General features: G+C 38.6%; 1 protein-coding gene across 1 annotated transcript; it reads left to right on the forward strand.

Annotated features, from left to right (window-relative positions):
• The first annotated feature begins 16108 nt into the window (after positions 1-16108).
• Positions 16109-20328, forward strand: cfd (complement factor D (adipsin)). Its single transcript, XM_053620953.1, has 5 exons — positions 16109-16229; positions 16838-16982; positions 17256-17394; positions 17541-17801; positions 19255-20328. The coding sequence occupies exons 1-5, from the start codon at positions 16172-16174 to the stop codon at positions 19402-19404; spliced, it is 753 nt and encodes a 250-aa protein (XP_053476928.1). The 5' UTR covers positions 16109-16171; the 3' UTR covers positions 19405-20328.
• The last annotated feature ends 36 nt before the right edge of the window (positions 20329-20364 follow it).

Genomic DNA, 20364 nt, shown 5'->3' on the forward strand with positions numbered 1-20364 from the left:
TCATACAGGAAGCGTCTTGAAGCTGTCATTACAAACAAAGGCTTCTCCACTAAGTATTAAATAAATTTCAGTTAGCATGTTCAGAACTTTTTTCCTGTGTCATTACACTTTATTTCACATTTATTACACTTTATTACAGACTTTATTTATCGACTTTAATTTTTGGATTTCTTTATATGTGTGGATTTCTTGAGTTAATACCAAAGTCTGGTGAAAATTTCATGTGAATAACCTCATTGGAAATATATTTACTGAAAGAAATGTTGACGTGTTCAATACTTGTTTCCCACACTCTAGTGTTTTTGTGCATTATGTTTCTGTCTGTATGCATGTGTGTATGGGTGTGTGGGTGACATTCTTAATTAGCTTGTCAAATCAGTCCCATGAGAATTTCATGATTTTACAATCGCAGAAATGAATACAAAATCAAGCAAACTCCATAAAATATTCGCAGGATCTTGCATTTTTTCAAAATTACAGCAGATTTTCCACAGCTTTGGGCCAAGACACATCATGTGATGTCATCACCACGTGCATTCAAGTCTTCTTCGATTCACGTGCATCAAACGTGAGTACAGCTAAAAGTTCTCATTTACCAACAAATGTCACTGGGAAAGGCCATGTAAAACAATTTTAAAGTAATCCCTCACATTCATTATGAAATTCATCCAACTTGTTGTAAATGGTTTATTTGTGGTAAATGACATTTTACTGCAGGTTGAATACATAAAAATGATTTGCTTTAGGATTTCTCTTCTTGATCTAGGCTTTTCTACAAAACAGTACACAATATTTTGGATGTACACTTCACAGATGAAAGCGTTTTGACAGTGACAAAAGAGTGACATTTTTTTGTGCTCTAAGGGAAGTGATGCAAGAGAAGCATGAGACTTTAAAAAATAACCCCAGGCCCAAATCAAAGCAGCTGGAGAGTGACTCTAACAAAAGCGGTCTCCGCTGCTGACAGACACACACCTTAAAGTTAGAGCCTGCCACTTCTAACAGTCTGAGTGTGTGTGTGGGTTAGGAGGGTCAGATTTAGTACCACAAAGTACTATAAAAATCAAAATATGGAAATGAATATAATCATTTCAGAAACACAGCATGCAGGAGAAAGTAAACATTGCAAACACGCCACACAGTTACTAATGATTGCAAAACAGTAGTGTAGTACTGGGAAAACACTACATATTTATGGACACATGAGCTCTAGAAGCATCAGTGTAACAAAACAGACTCAGAGCAGAAGATCAGCTTCCAAAAGACCAGGCTAGACTGCTCGACACACCGATAAATCACTCTTGTGGAGAGGCACAGGATGTCAGAGGTGGATATGGGGCTTCCTGTGACTGCTGACAGGCGCAAATGAGGCCTGAGAAAAACAAGATCCTCAGGTGTGTGACTCACTCTACAGAACACAGAGACAACGATGGAGAAGAAGACAAACAACGAACCCCGTCAATTGCATCCTCAATACAATAAATATATGTACCAGAGTATAGCTACTACAGCATAAAGTTTTGTAATTGTAACAAGACAATAGGAAATTTAGGAAAATATAGGATTGTGAATATATCACTGTGTTTATTATAATCCTAAATCTCATACTGTAATAGTGTCAGATATTTCAACAAGTGAACTGATGTCAGTCAGTTCCCTTTTTAACATTGTAACATTGAGAAATTATTCAATCTTTAGTTAATTATTTTGTATAATTCATTAATATTCTATTCTAGTATTCTCAGGGCTCAACACTGAGCCCTGTGCTACCTTGTCCCGTAGCTGATCAATTTAGTGTAGTGATTCTCTATAATTCTAATAAATGCGTCTTTTTCTGTTATACTTGCAAAAAAAATTTGGTGACATTATTCTGAAAACACAGTGCGCTAATATTATCATATGGCCATGACAACTATTACACATCAAGATTAATGTGTGCTGTCTAATAAGAAGTGCTGAGATTTAGCGAAACACACTTATAGGAAAACTCCCTTAGTCAGTTCTAACCACATGCTCTGTTTTGCGCCGACTAATTTAGCTTTTGCTTCATTACCCTTACTTAACTACATTACCATACACACGTCTTTGTTGATGATTCCTTTGAAGGAATTTGTCAAAGTCTTTTGTGATGCTTCATGTAAGCACTAAGCTGCGTGGCTTCATATCCATTGTGGGATCAAATGTTTAGGAAAGATGGATTGTGGTCTCCTTCTAAAAACACTCCCTACCTCTGGAATTGGGGGAATTGTGATCAAGATAATAATTTTTCTTCTTTATGAAGATTGTAAACCAACCACCAGTGCTTCAGGTGATAAGAAACGGATAATGAAATCTGTTGATTGAATTTCTTCAATTCTTTTGAATGAAATGTAGCAGCAGAGAAAAGCTTAATAGATAACGATCACACAGTATGCATATGCTCTAGGTCAGCTAACACCTTTATCATTCGGGAAGATCTCCAAGGAAGCCACTTAACAAGACAAATATCTTGCAGGGAAGAACCCTCTTTTAGCTAAACCACAGAGAAAAACATCCTGAAAGGTCACACACTGCCTCTATTGTTCTTTAGTCCATCACTATGATATTAATTGCTTTAATATTTCCATATATCTTTTAGCATGCTAGCTTGTGAGAGGCATCTCATGCAGCCTCGGGTGGAACAGGTGGAAAAATGCGAGGTTTTCGACCTGCTCAAACACCCACAGTGGATGATGTTCCTCAAAGAAAAGGAAAAAAATAATAATTTAATTCGTTATTAATGGGGCATATTGTGAACCATGAGTCATTTGAATAACATTTGATGGTTGGGGGGGGGCTAACAATGTAATAATGTTCTGTGTGGCATCCATGTGTTAAGGTCAGGCACGCAATGTGCTACATTTTTGGCACAGCTGCCAGTCTGCATATCAGTGGATGAGATAGTTGCTTGGCTAATTACATAGCAGGCAAAGGCAGATGGATGCGGTCTTCCTTCTTGAGAGGTGACAGTTATTGACAATCGACTCGTCTAGCCATAATAATGCCTCAGGGGGAGGAACTGAATCCTTCCAACGTAAACATTGGCAAAGTGAGGCTTCAAATGCAGAGGCTTTGACCTTGACAACTGTAACTATGTTCAACAAATTAGCTGGGGGAAAAAAAGCTCAGGTGCTGTATATAAAAGAATGCGTTATCTATGACTGACAGTCTGAATCCGTGCTGTTCCCTGTTTGTTTTTATTGCCATGATATAAAATAAGGGAGATGGTTCTGAGTGCAGGGAATCTGACCTGTCAGTCATACTGCTGAGAAAGACATCATTTTTCATTCGTAGTCTGCTTGAGGGAGAGGAGTAGGCTTTATATGCATATGAGCCCTACATTTGGAATTGCTCTCTCAATTCTATTGAACATGGGGGGCGTTTTCTCACGGGGGAACAGGCTGAGCTGTTAGCCAGTGTACATGCCTGTGGATGCCTGTGGATGCTGAGGATATTTTGCTTTTACATGCATGTGTGTATGTGTATGTGCGCTGTTTCAGGTGCCTGCATGTATCCTGCAATGCACGAGTGCTAATGTTGGGTGTAAATGGGCTGTAAGTTAGCAGCATGGGGTTCCCCCAAGCATATTCATTCCCACAGCAATTACAAACACTCACTCACACACTCAGTGACCCTGCCTGAAAGGAGCAAAACTTTCAACTTCAAAGACACATATGTTCATATCCCAACACATCCACATACTACTTGCACATGAAACACAGTTCACGGGTGTACTATTTCAATAGCATATATAAGCTAGAGGTATTCGATGTTCCAAAAGCATGATATCAGACTTTTCATTATCTTTTCTAGCGTCAGATTCCATTATGCCTTAGACGTTTGTTCTGTGTGTCACAGGTGAATTTCTTTCTACTGCTGAAGGACTAAGGAAGTGGGATTACTGAGGAAAGATAGGTAGGTGTGGGAACGGTAGGATCCTCCTGCCATCCTCCGAGGGCCACCACTGGAGCAGAGAGATAGAGAGAGAGAGAGAGAGAGAGAGAGAGAGAGAGAGAGAGAGAGAGCACAAGGATTACTGCCTCCTGGGAAAAAGGCATCATGGCTAATAATAACGTACATAGTACATCTGCAGTCTGTTCCTAATGATATTTAAGTAAATATTGTTCCTCATATATGCACTCAAATGCTACCCAACTGGTTGGATTGTTTGTGCTTGAGTGTAGCTATTAAGCACTGATCAGTGGGATATTCAATAATATGAGAAGAAGCTGTGTGAATGCGATTCAGACAGCACCCAGTTGACTGATTTGGTGGAGGAAACACAGGAGATTATATGAGTTTAAAAATAATCCTCATGACTGGAAGTAGTCCAGAATTGTTCATGAGACACTGGGGGGTGGGGACAGGTGGAGAACAGCACCTAGAGAAAGAGGAGGGGTAAGGGGCTTCACACTCAGCCACACAAAACAATATCTCTTTAGGCACATAAACTCCCACTTGTGATAACTGTAACTATGCCAGACCACACACAGATATGCACATACTCATACACACGCTTGCATACTTATATGCATGATGTGTGTGTGTGGTCTTGATGGTCTGACTCGCTGCAGGTCCAATACAGTAGTTTTGCCAGGAATATCCTTTTTTTTTTTATCCCATACTGCCTTGGGGTACAGGTGCAGGCAAAAATCCTCCCAGTCTCTCAGCATAGGAGCCATAGTAACATACAGTGCTGTGAAAAAGTATTTGCTCAATCCTGATTTCTTCTGATTTTGTGTACATCTCATACTAAACAGTTTTAGATCTTCAAATGAAATACAACATAAAACAAAGGCAATCTGAGTAAACACACAATACGGTTTTTCATTTTTGTTTTTTATTGAAGCAAAAAACGTTATCCAACATAAAATCTAAACATAAAATCTGGTTGTGCCACCTTTAGCAGCAATAACTGCAACCAAATGTTTCCAATAACTGGAGATCAGCGTTTCACTTACTTCTAGGACTAGGACTTACACCTATGCTTTGGATCACTGTCTTTCTGCATAATCCAGTTGTGCAAGTTTCAACGTATGGACTGAAGCCTGGACATACTCTTTTAGAATTTTCTGGTAGAAAGCAGAATTCATATTTCCCTCAATTATTGCAAGTCGCCCAGGCCCTGAAGGAGCAAAGCATCCCCACACCATCACACTTCCACCACCATGCTTGACCGTAGGTATGATGTTCTTTTTGTGGAATTCTGTGTTTGGTTTACGCCAGATGTAACCGGACCCCAGTCTTCCAAATAGTTCCAGTTTGGACTCATCAGTCCACATAACATTCTTCCAAAAGGTTTGAGGATCATCAAGGTGTGTTTTTGCAAAATTCAGATGAGTCTTAATGTTCTTCTGGGTTAGCAGTGGATTTCACCTCGCCACTCTTCCATGGATGTTATTTTTGCCTAGTATCTTTCTGATAGTGGAGTCATGAACAGTGACCTTTATTGATGCAAGAGAGGCCTGTAGTTCCTTTGATGTTGTCCTTATCTTTTTTGTGACTTCCTGGATGAGTAGTTGCTGTGCTCTTGGAGAAATTTTGGAAGGTTGGCCACTTCTGGGAAGGTTCACTATTCATAATGGCTCTCACTGTGGTTCTTTCGAGTTCCAGAGCCTTTGAAATAGCTTTGTAACCCTTCCCAGACTGATGTATTTCAATCACTTTCTTCCTCATCACTTTTGGAATTTATTTCAACTTTGGCATAGTGTGTTACTGGGTAAGACCTTTTGACCAACTTTATGATGTTGAAAAAGTTCTATTTAAATGTTGATTTGATTGAACGGCGTTTGAAGTAATCAGGCCTGCTTGTTTCCAGTAGAGCACATACATTAGGTGTGCTTGGTGCTTGTGAATGCTCTTGAGACAGTCTTACTTGGTTGATTTCTCAGTCTTCACTTCATCATGAAGCCAACAGGGCGCAGCACTGAGACTGAACATGCCATGTGAATTTCACATTGTTTGTTATCCCACCATTATCCCACTTCATTGTGGTGTGTTGTAGCCTGTGATTACTAATCCCATGTGAGGTCCATTATGTACAAAAAAAAAAAAAAAAAGATTAAAATGCATTTGCAAATAATGAAGGGCTTCATAACTGCATGATGAGTTGAATCCATCGAGTTAAACCATGGCTAAATCTCAACAAACCTTGCAAGAAGCTAAAGGTTTTTTTAAAGGGCTAAATGACTACTTTAGAAAACCCACAACCTCATTAGGAGCATTTAAAACATTCCTCATAGAGTATGGTAAGTATCCTGAACCAAGGTCAAAGCTTTATCGGAGTAAACAATACCTCCTAAAGCCATTTCTCACTGGCCTTATATGAATTAACTAATTAATGTTGAGAAATTTATGTCCTTACCTTTAGGTCTCAGGACGTTTTTTTATGTTCAGTGGGGTCCAAAAGTCTTAGACCACAAGAAAAATCTGGGATTTTTTTTTTCCATGTAAAATCAGAAATAAACAGACGGTTTTTGAATTGTGAAATATTTAAAACAAAGGAACTAAATATTCAATATCTTGAATATTTAATATTCAAGATTCTCCACTATTTCTAGGTCCCTATTTAAATGTAAGAAATGTTCGTGATATTGACCATATTAACTGCTTTCTACAGAAGGTCAGATTTTCCTCATGCCTAATCTCTTCTATTGATGGATGTGTTCGGAGGTCATTTGATTGTATTTCATCTAAAATGGATCATAACACTTTGCACAAACTTGTGCAGTCCATGCCAGCTCAAGTGCACACTGTCGTTAAAACAAAAAGAGGATGTACCAAATACTAAGAAATTCTAAAATTCTACTTTTCACTCAAGTTGTTGTCAGTAATAATAATAATAATCATCATCATCATCATCATCATCATCATCATCATTTGTAATGAAAATTGGTGCATTAAATAAAATAAAAAAAGAATGCAAAATAGAAGTATTTTCAGTAGTGGTCCCAGACTTTTGGACCCCACTGTATCTACACTTTTTCCTACTAATAAACTAATCAACGAATTATGTACGTTAGGATAAATACAATAACCAGCACACAATTTAAAGGCATTTAAAACCTGTTCCCGCTACAGAAACAGCATTTCAGGTTCTTATTTTCCACAACTCAAAGTTAAATGTCAGCAAAAGTAGCTCTGGAAGAGTGATTAAAACCCCTTAGTCCTGAGGCCCAGGCAGGTTAACATCCTGAGTGAGAGGATTAAAGGTTAATTTGGTGGACAGTACTAGACTGGTAACACAAATCCCTGAGTGTCTGTTAGAGGTGCTGACTCTGAGGTGGGTTTTGTTTGTTTAGAGTAAAGCGTTTTTAGCCTGTGGCAGAAACTTCAGCTGCTTAGACAGTTTCCAAACACCTCACTGAGAAAGGGAATCACACAATGCCACTCTCTCATCATCCGGATCTCTAACGACACCCCCAAAGGCCCACACAACAGTCCCATGGGGCTATCAATAGATCAGTAGAGCACCCCCACCACTCCTCCACCTCTCCAAGGATCCACGTATCAGAAGTTCAGAGCCAGAACCAACAGAGTAAGAAAATAGTACATTTCCTCTAATCTGTTGTATTATGCAAAGGCTAACAGAATGTAATGGCAGATTAGCTGTGATGACAGGCAGAATTTGGTCATTTGAGTGTGACACATATGTAACCCTCCACTGTGGGTTACATATTACAAACAAGGAACATCCTACTGTACATACAGTGGGGCTCAAAAGACTGAGAGCACTACTGAAAACGCTTCTATTTTGCATTCTTCTTTAATTTATACAACAATTTTCGTTACAAATTATATTATTGAACGGCACACCTCCAGGGTCGGGGCTCGATTCCCACCGTGGCCCAGTGTGTGTGGAGTTTGCATGTTCTCCCCGTGCTGCGGGGGTTTCCTCTGGGTACTCCAGTTTCCTCCCCAGTCCAAAGACATGCGTGGTAGGCTGATTGGCATGTCCAAAGTGTCCGTAGTGTATGAATGGGTGTGTGAATGTGTATGTGATTGTGTGCCCTGCGATGGATTGGCACCCTGTCCAGGGTGTACCCCGCCTTGTGCCCGATGCTCCCTGGGATAGGCTCCAGGTTTCCCCGTGACCCTGAAAAGGATTAAGCAGTATAGAAGATGGATGGATTATATTATTAACAACAACTTGAGTGAAAAGTAGAATCTGAAATATTTACATGAATTTCAGAGTTTGTTAGTATTTGGTATGTCTGTTTTTTAATTTTTTTATTTTCAATTTTTTTGCTTTAATGACAGCGTGTACATGAGCTGGCATGGACTCCAAAAGTTTGTGCAAAACTTTCCAATTCACTTCAATTCAATTTTATTTCACTAGCGTTTTTAACAATGGACATTGGCATAAAGCAGCTTTACAGAAATATATCAATTCTAGATAGACATTTTTTAAATTTATAAATGTATCCCTACTCATCCCCATTTTAGATCAAATTCATCAGAGTGTCATCTGAACACATGCTTCATTAGAAGAGATTAGGCATGAGGAAAATCTGAGCTTTTGTACATGCTCAATATCACACATTTGGTTTCATTTAAATAGAGACCTAGAAATAATGCAGAATATTCAATATTAAATATTTCAAGATATTGAACATTTATTTTCTTTGTTTAATATATTTCAAAATTGAGTTTGCATGTTCTCCCCGTGCTTTGGGGTTTTCCTCCCAGTATTAAGTATTCCTCCCCAGTCCAAAGATATGTGTTGTTGGTTGATTGGCATTTCCAAATTGTCCGTGGGGATGTGTGAGTGTGTATGTGTGTGTGTGTGTGTGTGTGTATGTGATTGTGTTCTGTGATGGGCTGGCCTCTCATCCAGAGTGCCCCCTGCCTAACACAAAAATAAATACAAAAAATTGTGACTATAGACCTAAAGGTCAACTGCTATGGTATGTTAATATGACACAAATAGACAACGGTGTAGAATGTAAATAAATGTAAATAAAAACAGAATGCAATGATTTGCAAAGGCCATCAACCCATATGTTATTCACAATAGAACATTAGATAACATATCAAATCTTTAAACTGAGGAAATGTAGCATTTTATGAAAAAAATAAGGTAATTTTGAATTTGATATCCGCAGAACATCTCAAAAAGTGAAACAGATGGATGAACATTTTGCAACTAATTATGTTAACTGCAACAGGTCAGTAACATGATTGGGTATCAAAAAAGTATCTTAGAGATGCAGAGTCTCTCAGAAGTACAGATGGGATGGAATCTGGATGGAAGCATATGTTGCCCTAAAACCTGTATATACCTTTCAGCATTGGTGGTGCTTTTCCAGATGTGCAAGCTACCCATTTCATAGGCACTAATGCACCCCCATACCATCAGAGATGCAGGCTTTTGAACTGAGAGCTGATAAAAAGCCGGCTAGTCGCTCTCCTCTTTAGTCCTCTTTAGTTTAGTGGATGTGGCGTCCATGGTGTCCAAAAAGAATTTAAAATTTCGATTTGTCTGGCCACAGAACCGCTTTCCACTTTGCCTCAGTCCATTTTAAATGAGCTTTGGCCCAAAGAAGATGGCAGTATTTCTGGATCATGTTCACATACGGCTTCTTCTTTGCATGCTAGAGCTTTAACCAGCATTTGTGGATGGTATGAGTCTGAGTTCTGGAGACAATGAGTTCTGGAGGTGTTTCTGAGCCCATGCAGTGATTTCCATTACGGAATCATGACTGTTTTTAACGCAGTGCCGCCTGAGGGCCCGAAGATCACGAGCATGCAATACTGATTTTCACCCTTGTCCCTTGCGCACAGAGTTTTCTCCAGATTCTCTGAATCATTTGATGATATTATGTACGGTAGATGATGAGATTCATAGTCTTGCTATGAATCTACCTATGCCCATCTTTACTTCTGAAAGCCTCTGCCTCTCTAAGATACTCTTTTTATACCCAGTCATGTTACTGGCCTGTTCCCAATTAACCTCCAGCTGTTTCTTTTTAGTAACACTTACTTTTCCAGCCTTTTGTTGCCCCCGTCCCAACTTTTGGAGACGTGTTGCGGTCGTCAACTTCAAAATTATCTTAGTTTTTTCTTAAAATGGTACATTTCCTCAGTTTACACATTTGAAATGTTTTCTATGTTCTATTGTGAATACCATATGGGTTTATGAGATTTGCAAATCATTGCATTCTGTTTTTATTTACATTTTACACAACATCCAACTTTTTTGTAATTAATTTAAAAAGATTATCTTCCTAAAATGTTAATTAAAAAAAAAAATCCTAAAACACTAAATCAATGCACTTTTAGTAGCTAGTGGGTATTATAATTTGCAGGAGATGTTGAAAATACAATTCAAAGCTCATGGCATGTGAAATAAAAGATGACAAATGAATCCTGAGAGGCAGGAATGAGAGCCCATCTTCAGTGTGTTGACTGAGTGAATGCTTCCTCTTCCTATTGGTTAGGAGATACTTCCTTCTGCCAGTCATTCCCAAACAATCCTGAGTGGGGCACACTGACCTCTGACCCCAGCCAGAGACATCAGTTCATTCGGAGTTAAAGTTCTATAAAAGACGAAATATAAGTTTCCTGGCCTGGTGAAGCACTTCTTCTTATTGATAGTTATGGATTGTCTTTAGGTGGAAAACTTTCTAATAAGGAAGCATTCTGTTGAGTTTCTATCCTTGTGAGGACCTTCAATTGACATAATTGTTAATGCAGCTAATTAATGCTAGGCTACACCTAATACTAACCCTAACCTTAACCTCAGTAAGGTTAACCTCAAAAACCTTTTGAGGCTTTTAGTTTTTTTTTCATTAAAGTTGCATTTTTTGTTCAAACAAACAAACAGACAAACAAACAAACAAAATCAGTTTTTCTCATAAGGACCTGTAAAATGTCTCTACAAGGTCAAAACTGTCAGATATCTCTATCTTTCATCCGCACATGCGCTCTCTCTCACTCTCTCTCTCTCTCTCACACACACACACACACACACACACACACACACTTTATGATTACACATTAACACTTCTGGTCTTCCTCTTTTTCAAATTCCCTCTAGGAATAAGGAATAAGGTAAAAGGTACTCTCCTGCCTCCTTGTGGACAAACTGTGTATCTGCAAGTATCACACATTGCTTGAGTCACAGCCAGTGACTGGAAAAAGTTCAAAACATATTGACTTGAGTAAATGTACTGCGACTGTAGTAATAACTTACTAAAAGTAGAATTGGAAAATTACTCATCTAAGAGCAAATATGTTATCTTGTGAACTACTTGAGTATTTATTGTACAAATTACTTTTTATATGTCTACAATTAAAACAATTAATCCAAAAAATTTCTATATCTGGGGAATACATTTTTGAATAATTATGTTAACGAATCAAGTGACCTATGCTGAAGAGAACACCATCTCGATTATCAGCATTATATAGCCAATTCTGTTGGCTAGAGAATGAAGCATTTTGAGCGAATCCGTGCCGCACACAACCTGAATAAAAAAGGGTTGATGAACTGGACTGCAAAGCGAACAACACTTTTAAGTTGCATCACCAACACTGTGATGCATTTGCTCTTTCCATCTTAAGGAGATAATGACCACGATGGCAGATTAAATGGGCACAGATAACAGATAGTGTACCAATCTATGGGAGTCATAGTGGTGGGGGGGCATGGGAAATCATTAGGTCTTGACACACATTGGAAGTTTGACTTTCTCAAATGCTATTTCCAGGAGTTGGTAAAAAAAAAAAAAAAAGTAAATAAATACAACTTGCACAACCTGCTGCTAGTGCTTGATCTTTGGCGCACATGTTTAGGCAGTGGTTGAAACACAAGCTAAGCATATGGGACAGACTGCTATCTGTGGCATTGCTTAACCCATCTATCCATCCATTTTCTGTACAGCTTATCCCAAGTCTATCTCAGGGGACTTGGGGCACAAGATGGGGGACACCCTGGATGGGGTGCCAACCAATTGCAGGGCACAATCACACACCCATTCACACACTATGGACAATTTAAAGATGCCAATAAGTCTTTGTCTTTGGACTGGAAGAGGAAACTGGTGTACCCGGATGAAACCCCAAAGTACGGGGAGAACATGCAAACTCTGCACGCACAGGACGGGAATCGAACCCCCAACCCCGAAGGTGCGAGACTAAGACACCGTGCCACCCCCAACCACTGAGCCAACGTCACATTATTTCACAAGAACTCAGTTTCAAAGACTGCAGCGGTGAACGTATGGAGTTATGCAGGAAATTGCTTGCAGAAAATGGGTTCAGCGACAACAGACAAGAACAAGTCAGAGCAAAAACACAAGTGGTGGGTTCAGGCCAGGGCAAGCACTACCCAATCTGACAAAGCATGATTTATTCACCTGAAGCACAAGATCATTCCAGCCCTGGACAATAACATCAGATAAATGGTTACTGAGCACACTGTCCACAGATAGTGAAAACAGGCAGTATAGAGTGTACATCAATACCTCACCAGATTTTTTTCCAAGATATTTCCTCATTCCAAAACATGGAGGGAGAATCCGCCCCATTCTAGATTTGGTATACCTAGATGTGTTCTTCAAACGATTGCCTTTCCATATGCTGTGCATACAAATGTGATATGAGCAGTGAAATAAATAACATGCATAAATCGAAAGATAACATTCCAGTTGATGTGGAACACAGACAACTTCTCCACTTCCATATAAGCAGTGTCCTTCCTTTTGGGTTAACACCCAAGGTGTTAACAATGTGTTTGTATGTTGTCCAAGAGCCCCTGTGTGTTTTGCTATCTAGATGATTGGCTGCTATGAGTGACAGAGTAATAAGACAGATGGAGCTCATGATTTCAAATGTGAAAGCTCTGTGGGCTTAAAAGTCAATAATGAGAAGAGTAATATGTTATGTGATCCCTTTTGCTGAAAGACAGGGTTGCTCCGATTATAAAAGTAGTCACAGAACTGGACGTGGCCAAAGATTGCCCATATGCAGATTTTCTGTATCTGGCAGGAATGTTGGCAGTAACAACCACAGTAAGAAAAATAGGAATGCTGCATTTCAGACTGTTTCAGTGTCAGTGATATGGTGCTTGTCAGTTACATCACACAAGCATGTAACAGTATGACAGATGACAGAAACTTGTGTGCATACCCTGAGGCACAGGTCTGGCACACATATTCTCCTTTGGGGCTTGCCCTCAGGATTTCTCCCTGTCAATTGGGAAGTAGCAACAATAGAGATGGGTGCAATCGGACAGCAGAAGTGCTGGTGATTCTGCTAATTCAAAACACCACAGCAGGGCAAAAGTCGATTTATTTACAGACAGCCCTGGATCTACCCCAAAGGTGTACTACAAAGCAACATACTAGTGACTGATTTGTCACTAGGATTTTAAAAGTAAAATCAAATCAAGTCAAGTGGGTTTTTGCTATCATTCATTACAGATAGTTCATATACATTAGAACGAAATATCGTTTCTCCAGCACCATGCAACACATAACAATACAATAGCACAGTACACAGGACTACATACAGTAAAGTGGAGATACATAACAGTCAGCATTTGATATTTGATATTAATTACAGGATTTACATGGCAACTAAGCTGCCAGTCAGTTATCATAAATTGACAAGGTAATTTGTGTTTGTTTGTTTGTTTTTTATAGAGTAGGGTTAAGTTACATACTCTGGAAGCAATAATTTTTTATTATCAGAACAGACTACTGCTCTGACATGAGGACAGACTGCTCTGACATTCCCAGACTGTTGCCAAGTCTCTGACAGAGCTTAAAGCCATGGAATTTTCAAAACACAACAACAACAATAAAAAATAACAACAACAACAACAAAGAAGTGTCACACATCAACATAACTAAATCACTTTAAAGGTGTCAGGTTTCTTTACATTTTTTCTAGTGTGTAATAGAGGTTCAATTATTTTGTCTCACCAACGGGGCAGACTTTCTGCATTTGAAAATTCACATATCCGAGTGTGGCATTTAAAAAAAAATACAAATTCGCTTAAGCAATCTAAAAATCATATCTTTATGGGGTATGCCCAAAAACCTGTATATACAGTGCAATATATTGGAGTGTAGCAGAACTCACCTACAGCTTCTAAATTTCTAACTGAATAATATGACATGATATAACAGTCTGAAGGTCCTCAACTTTTCATACATAAAAAATAGTGGAGCCCTTCTGCACCACTGAAAGGCACAAATGGTTCAGTCCACTGCTGCACATAGATCACAGATACATGAGACCTTAAAGCAATCATGCCTTTCCCAAGTAAAGCAAAATCAAGCTCGTAAAAAGAAAATAAGGGGACAATGATAAAGAATAGAAAAAGATTGGTAAAACTGGTAAATACAGTGAGCCCTTGACACTACCTCCACCGTGCTCGTATTTTTTCAAGAGAAGATCCTTTCTTTCTCCACATTTTGGCCTTTCCATTTGCAGAGGTTAATCTTGGTTGAAGAACTTTTGGGGCTCATCTCTGTATTTTTTTGTGAAATCCTGTCTGGACTGGTTTTTACTGCTGATGAGTGGTTTGGCCTCAAAATTTTTGCTCTCAAAATCTTCTTCAAATGGTAGATTGTGATGCCTTCACCCCTGACCTGTGGAGGATGTTGGTGATGTCATTGACTGTTGTTTTGGGGTTTTCTTCACAGCTCTCACAATGTTTCTCTCATCAACTGCTGCTGGTTTGCTTGGCTGACGTATTCAATGTCTGGTTGCTACACCAGTGGTTTCTTTCTTACTCAGGACATTCCAAATTGTAGTATTGGCTATGCCCAATCCTTGTGTAATGGCTCTGATCTATTTTCCTTCTTTTCTCAGCTGAAAAATGGCTTTCTTTTCTCCCATGGACAACTCTCTGGTCTTCATTTTGGTTTATCCTTTCTAACAATAAATGAAGTCCTCAAAAGGCAAAACCCAGGGCTGAAACAAAGAGTAGACTTCAGAAATATTAATTCTTTAAACAATCGATCTAACAGGGCATGCCTAGGCAACAAGAAACATCTGTCAGTATGTTTTAATATTTTTGATCAAAAAATCAATGAGTGGGTTCAAACAAAAGGTGCCATGTTCTAAGTTGTGTAACACATCTAGATGTAAATATCAGGAAATGAAAACTGAAATTCTGATCTATCGTTTCATATTTATCTTTTGATCTCAAACCAAAATGCCTTCTGTGTATAGCAAAAACAAAAGAGTTGGACTTGCTGTTCCAGTACTTTTAGAAGCGTTTGTATATTCTTTGCCATTCTTTGGCAGCTACATGGGTAGAAGTTAGTTGTTTGGGAATAGGATTCACAATTTCTACAAGAAGTCAGTGACGTGGTGGAGCCCAGTACTTACTTTTTTTTTAAGTCCTTAAAAAGGAGCAAACAACTTTGGTATTTGCCAAGACAGCATTACTGTGTGTCTTTTATTTATTAACTTTTCTTGCGGTTGATTATATTTAACAGTCTGTTTAGTATATTGGAATAAACCAACACAAGTGAGTTCACCTCATATAAATATACAAACAAGAATATTATAGTAAATTCTAAATCTGATGTTTTCCAGACTGTAAATTTCCATAAGCATTTTTTACCTGCCAGTTTCCTTGTTTTTATATAATGGTGGTACTGTGTATGAGGAACAAAGCCTATACTTATAATGCTGACTTTCATTTCTATTCATCTTAACATAGTTCCGAAAAGAACATGTTGTCACTGGCCTAAAGTATTTAATCTGTGATCTATGGTGTGTGTATTTGTGTGTGTGTGTGTGTGTGTGTGTGTGTGTGTGTGTGTGTTTGTGTGTGTGTGCAGGTTGTGTATTTGTGTGTCATATAAGTCACTAACAAAATAGTTGGTCAAGCAGTTGAGCTTTTTAGAATTGTTATTAGCCAAATCTTTCAAGATTTGATAATGGATATTGGAAACATCTGGCGATGAAAACTGGAAAATACATCGGTGAAGCAATAATTTTGAGCCAGAGCCAAAGTGGAGATTGGAGACAAGTCTCAGCATCACATTAATGTAGGAGGAGAAAGGAATGATTTCCAAGAAGTCTGCATTTTTCTTGTAAAGGCAGACCCACTCCCAGCTTATATAAAACAGCCAAGACTATAAACATATTCAATCTTGAGAAGGCAGTGGGCAGAAACGAGTCATTCAGTATGGGTTCTCTTCAAGTGATCATTGCTTCAGCTCTCTTCTATGTATTACTACCACCTGGTGAGTAGAATATATGACTTCTACTTAGGTTTATTATGAATTGAGAGGTTAATATGAATTATTTAGGTTTATTTAAATCTTGGAAACATATTAAGAGTTGTCAAAAAAACAAACAAACAAAAAAAAAACAGAAGACCAAAAAAGCCACATAATAGATAATTCAACATAAGAGAACATGAGTGAAAGTGATGTATTAATTGTGCACAATTGATTGATAGATATTTTAAATAGACCAGTGTAATAAGAACATTCAGTTTGCAGAAAGTTTATTCCAGGTAGCTGCAGCACTGTATCTGAAACCTTTCTTCCTCAGGTTCACGTGGAACTGAAGCGATTGTGTTAATAGTATTATCTATGCAGCATTGTTTAATGCCTCAGCCCACGTTAAGACATAAAGTCATCATGCAGATTTACTGACATCCAATATGTTCTCCATGCAGCAACAAAATAGAAATGAAGACTGCTCTCTACCAGTTGGTTAGCGAAGGGTTTAAAAACAAACAAATGATTTAATTAACTTTTACGCTATCCCAAATCTAAATGAATTTTTGTTTCAGCTTTTGCTTTTTTAATTAGCACTTACTATGCTCACTTGTGTCTCTGAGAAGGCGAATGCATCACAGGTGGCAAGGAATCTACACCACACTCCCGTCCCTACATGGCCTCACTGCAGCTGGAAGGCAAACACAATTGTGGTGGATTTCTGATCTCCAGTCAGTGGGTTATGAGTGCTGCACACTGTTTCCAGGATGGGTAAGTATCATAATCAAACAGGGAGCATATTTTTTAGAGACATACATTTCAGTATGGTGCTATAATTGTTTCATAGTCTGATGTTCACACACTTCTATTTTCAAAGTTGTGTAAAAAGCTTTCAGAAATGTATTTTTCATAAATTGAACATCTTGAATGACTTTCAAATGGTACCTTTCCATGGGATTAGTTCATTTTAAATCAAAAATTCATCTGCCATTCAAAATGTGTGTTAATAGATAATTTTGCATGTCTGTGTACTCTCTCCTGTAGCATTAAATATAAGGTGGTGTTGGGTGCTCATTCCCTATCTCAGGCAGAGGACAAAAAGCAAACGTTTGATATGGCTGCTGTCTATAACCATCCTGATTACAACAAAGAGAATTACGATAATGATATTGCTTTGGTCAAGGTAACGTATAGAAAGTCTGGGTATAAACTAGGAAATGAGAAATAGAGGGTAGGGAGGTAGAGGGTAGGGAGGAGATATTTCTTATACCTTATCATTGTATATTGCGTTGAGTACCACTAACATATAATGTCCTCTGTAATTGGCAGCTAAGTCAGCCAGTCACAGAGAGCGATGCAGTGAAGCCTCTGAAGTTCCAGAGAGCAGGGGGGAGTGATCCTGATACAAATGTTGCTGTGGAAACTGCTGGGTGGGGCTCACTGGACAACCTGGGTAGCCGGCCAGACAAACTGCATGAGGTGACTGTTGCTGTTATAAAGAGTTCGATCTGTGGTCGCAGTAACTCCTATGGGGAATCCTTTACAACAAATATGCTCTGTGCTGGCAAACCACGCAAGGACACCTGCGATGTAAGTTTTCATCTTAGATCTAAAACTATCTCTCTGTGGTATGAATCAGTCATTGTTTGTGCTTTTCCCAGTTTTCCCCCAATTTTGACATTCCCGCTTAGTTCCCCCTTATTGCACAACATGTACCAACCAGGGAGAGTGAAGACTAACACATGTTTCCTCCAAGACACTTGAAGCCAGCAACCAAATCTTTTAGAACAGCTGCTCATAATACATTAAAGTGCATTGAAACTAGGACACTATGAGGAAATAGCTAACTCCCTTATTCTAGAGCTCACAGTGAACCTTGATTGCTTAGGGTCATCTTGATAACCAGTGGAGTGAGTAATACCATCCCTTTCACCAGAGAGCACAGCCAATTACTGTATGCTCTCTTGATCTCCCAGCCACAGATAATGTTCGAAATTACAATCGCTCAGAAATACTTTATATTAAGTATACTTATAATATTTAGTATATTATAGCATTTTCGGTGGCTTAGTGGTTAGCATGTTTGTCTCGCACCTAAGGGTTGGGGGTTCGATTCCCACCTCTGTCCTGTGTGTACAGAGTTTGCATGTTTTCCCTGTTCTTCAGGGGTTTCCTCAGGGTACTCCAGTTTCCTTTCCCGGACATCTCTCCTCTCCCTCCATCAATGACATGCATTGTTGGCTGATTGGCATCTCTAAATTGTCCATAGTGTGTGAATGGGTATGTGAGTGTACAGTTCCACCCTGTAATGGGTTGGCACCCCATGCAGGGTGTCTCCTGCCTTGTTCCCTGAATTTCCTGGGATAGGATCCTGTGTGAAACTGAGTAGGATGATCTGTGACAGTCAACACTGAGAGGAAATGCATGTTAATTAATGCAAACATAAATAAACGTATTGTCAGTTCCAGGAGTCAGTCAGTGAGACAGCTGAGACAGGTTGACTGAGAGATGCAGGAGAGAGCGTAGAGAGTGTAGCAGTGAGGTAACAGGCCTCAGTACAGACGAGCTGAAGCAGAGGATAATCCATATGACACATAACACATAGTCTTAAGCTTTTCCATTCATAACATCTACTTAACATCTTACTCCCCCTTCAGTTTTACCCATGGGTAAGTGTCACTTGTGGTCAGGCATGGTCATTTATTCATTAACACGCACAGGAAGTTCATAATAAGTTTATAATTCTGGTTTGTTAAGCCACTGAGTTCAGTAGTCTGTCAGTGGTCTGTCAGATATACAATCTGTTTATTTTAATCATTATTTTATTTATTAATATAATAGGGTATACATAAAGGGTACATTATTAGAAATAATAGTTTCAGTATGGGTAGCCCTTGGGAATGGGCTTACAGGATTTAAGCCAGTGATGTTCACTAACCCTAGTATCGTACCTGCCTTTACTGTAAATAGCCAGGTTATTCCAACCTACCTAGTTTGCACATCCTTTAAATAATTTTCTCTGACCTATCTACTCCCCTTACAGGGTGATTCTGGTGGTCCTCTGCTATATAATGGCATTGCTGTGGGAATAACCTCAAATGGAGGGAGGAAATGTGGTTCCACCAGGAAGCCCGGACTCTACACCATTATATCACATTATGATGATTGGATCACCCGCACTATTACCCAGTAACATGACCCAGCAGTTTGACTCATAAAATGAGCCATTTTAAAAAATAAATATATAAATCATATTACTGCTTGTAGGCCTCATTTTACTCTAACTTTGAAGCAGATTAACTTTAATTTCATCTATCCAGCCTATCTACACTGTTTATTGTAGTTTGTGGTCTTTTGCTTGTTGTGATGTCACAGAGGCTATGCACCACTCTAGTCTTTAAGGGTGTGACAGGTTACTTGCTTTAGCTCACCAGTATACAGTATTCACATTGTTCTTTTTGAAAGTTAAACAGTTTTTTTTTTTTCACAACTAATATATAAGTATAATGTGTTTATTCAGACTTTATACCAGAATAGAAAGTGTTTTCACACAACAGCAGATTCCACATGTAAATGTTTCTTGTAGCATCAATGCTAAACATTTTGCTAGCTCTCTTTTGTCATAAGGTTTATCTTACAAATGTGAAATGATCCCTCTGTAGGCAGATATCACAGAAATAGCGGGATGAATTCTGAAGTGTATACAGTTATACTTTCTGCTCAGAGTCAGTCAAATGCTGCAAAACTGATGGGACGGCGCAGATGGCAAATGACACAAAACATACAGTGAAAGCAACCCAAGACCTTCTTAAGGCAAAGAAATTAAATGTTCTTAAACATCTGATGATCTCAACCCAATTGAACATGCTTTTCACTTACTGAAGACAAAACAGATGGCAGAAAGACCCACAAACAAGCAGCAACTAAAAATGGCTGTAATAAAGACCTTACAAAGCCTCTCAAGGGAGGAAACTCATCATTTGGTGATGTTGATGGGTTCCAGACTTCAGGAAATCAAAGTATTTGCATCCAAGTATTAAAAATAATCCTGATATTTATGATTATGTTAGTTTGTCCTATTACTTTTGAGCCTGTGAAAATTTTTTTTTTTTTTTTTTTTAAACAAACAAACAAAAAAAAAGGCTGTAATTCC

The sequence above is a fragment of the Ictalurus furcatus genome, chromosome 3, assembly GCF_023375685.1.
Source record: "Ictalurus furcatus strain D&B chromosome 3, Billie_1.0, whole genome shotgun sequence".
Taxonomy (NCBI): Eukaryota; Metazoa; Chordata; class Actinopteri; order Siluriformes; family Ictaluridae; genus Ictalurus; species Ictalurus furcatus.

Excerpts from the sequence above, each read along its gene's own strand:
- cfd (XM_053620953.1), top strand. The coding sequence starts at position 16,172 with ATGGGTTCTCTTCAAGTGATCATTGCTTCAGCTCTCTTCTATGTATTA. Across the intron at positions 16,983-17,255 it reads GCACACTGTTTCCAGGATGG|CATTAAATATAAGGTGGTGT; the intron begins GTAAGTATCATA and ends TCTCTCCTGTAG. Across the intron at positions 17,395-17,540 it reads ATGATATTGCTTTGGTCAAG|CTAAGTCAGCCAGTCACAGA; the intron begins GTAACGTATAGA and ends TGTAATTGGCAG.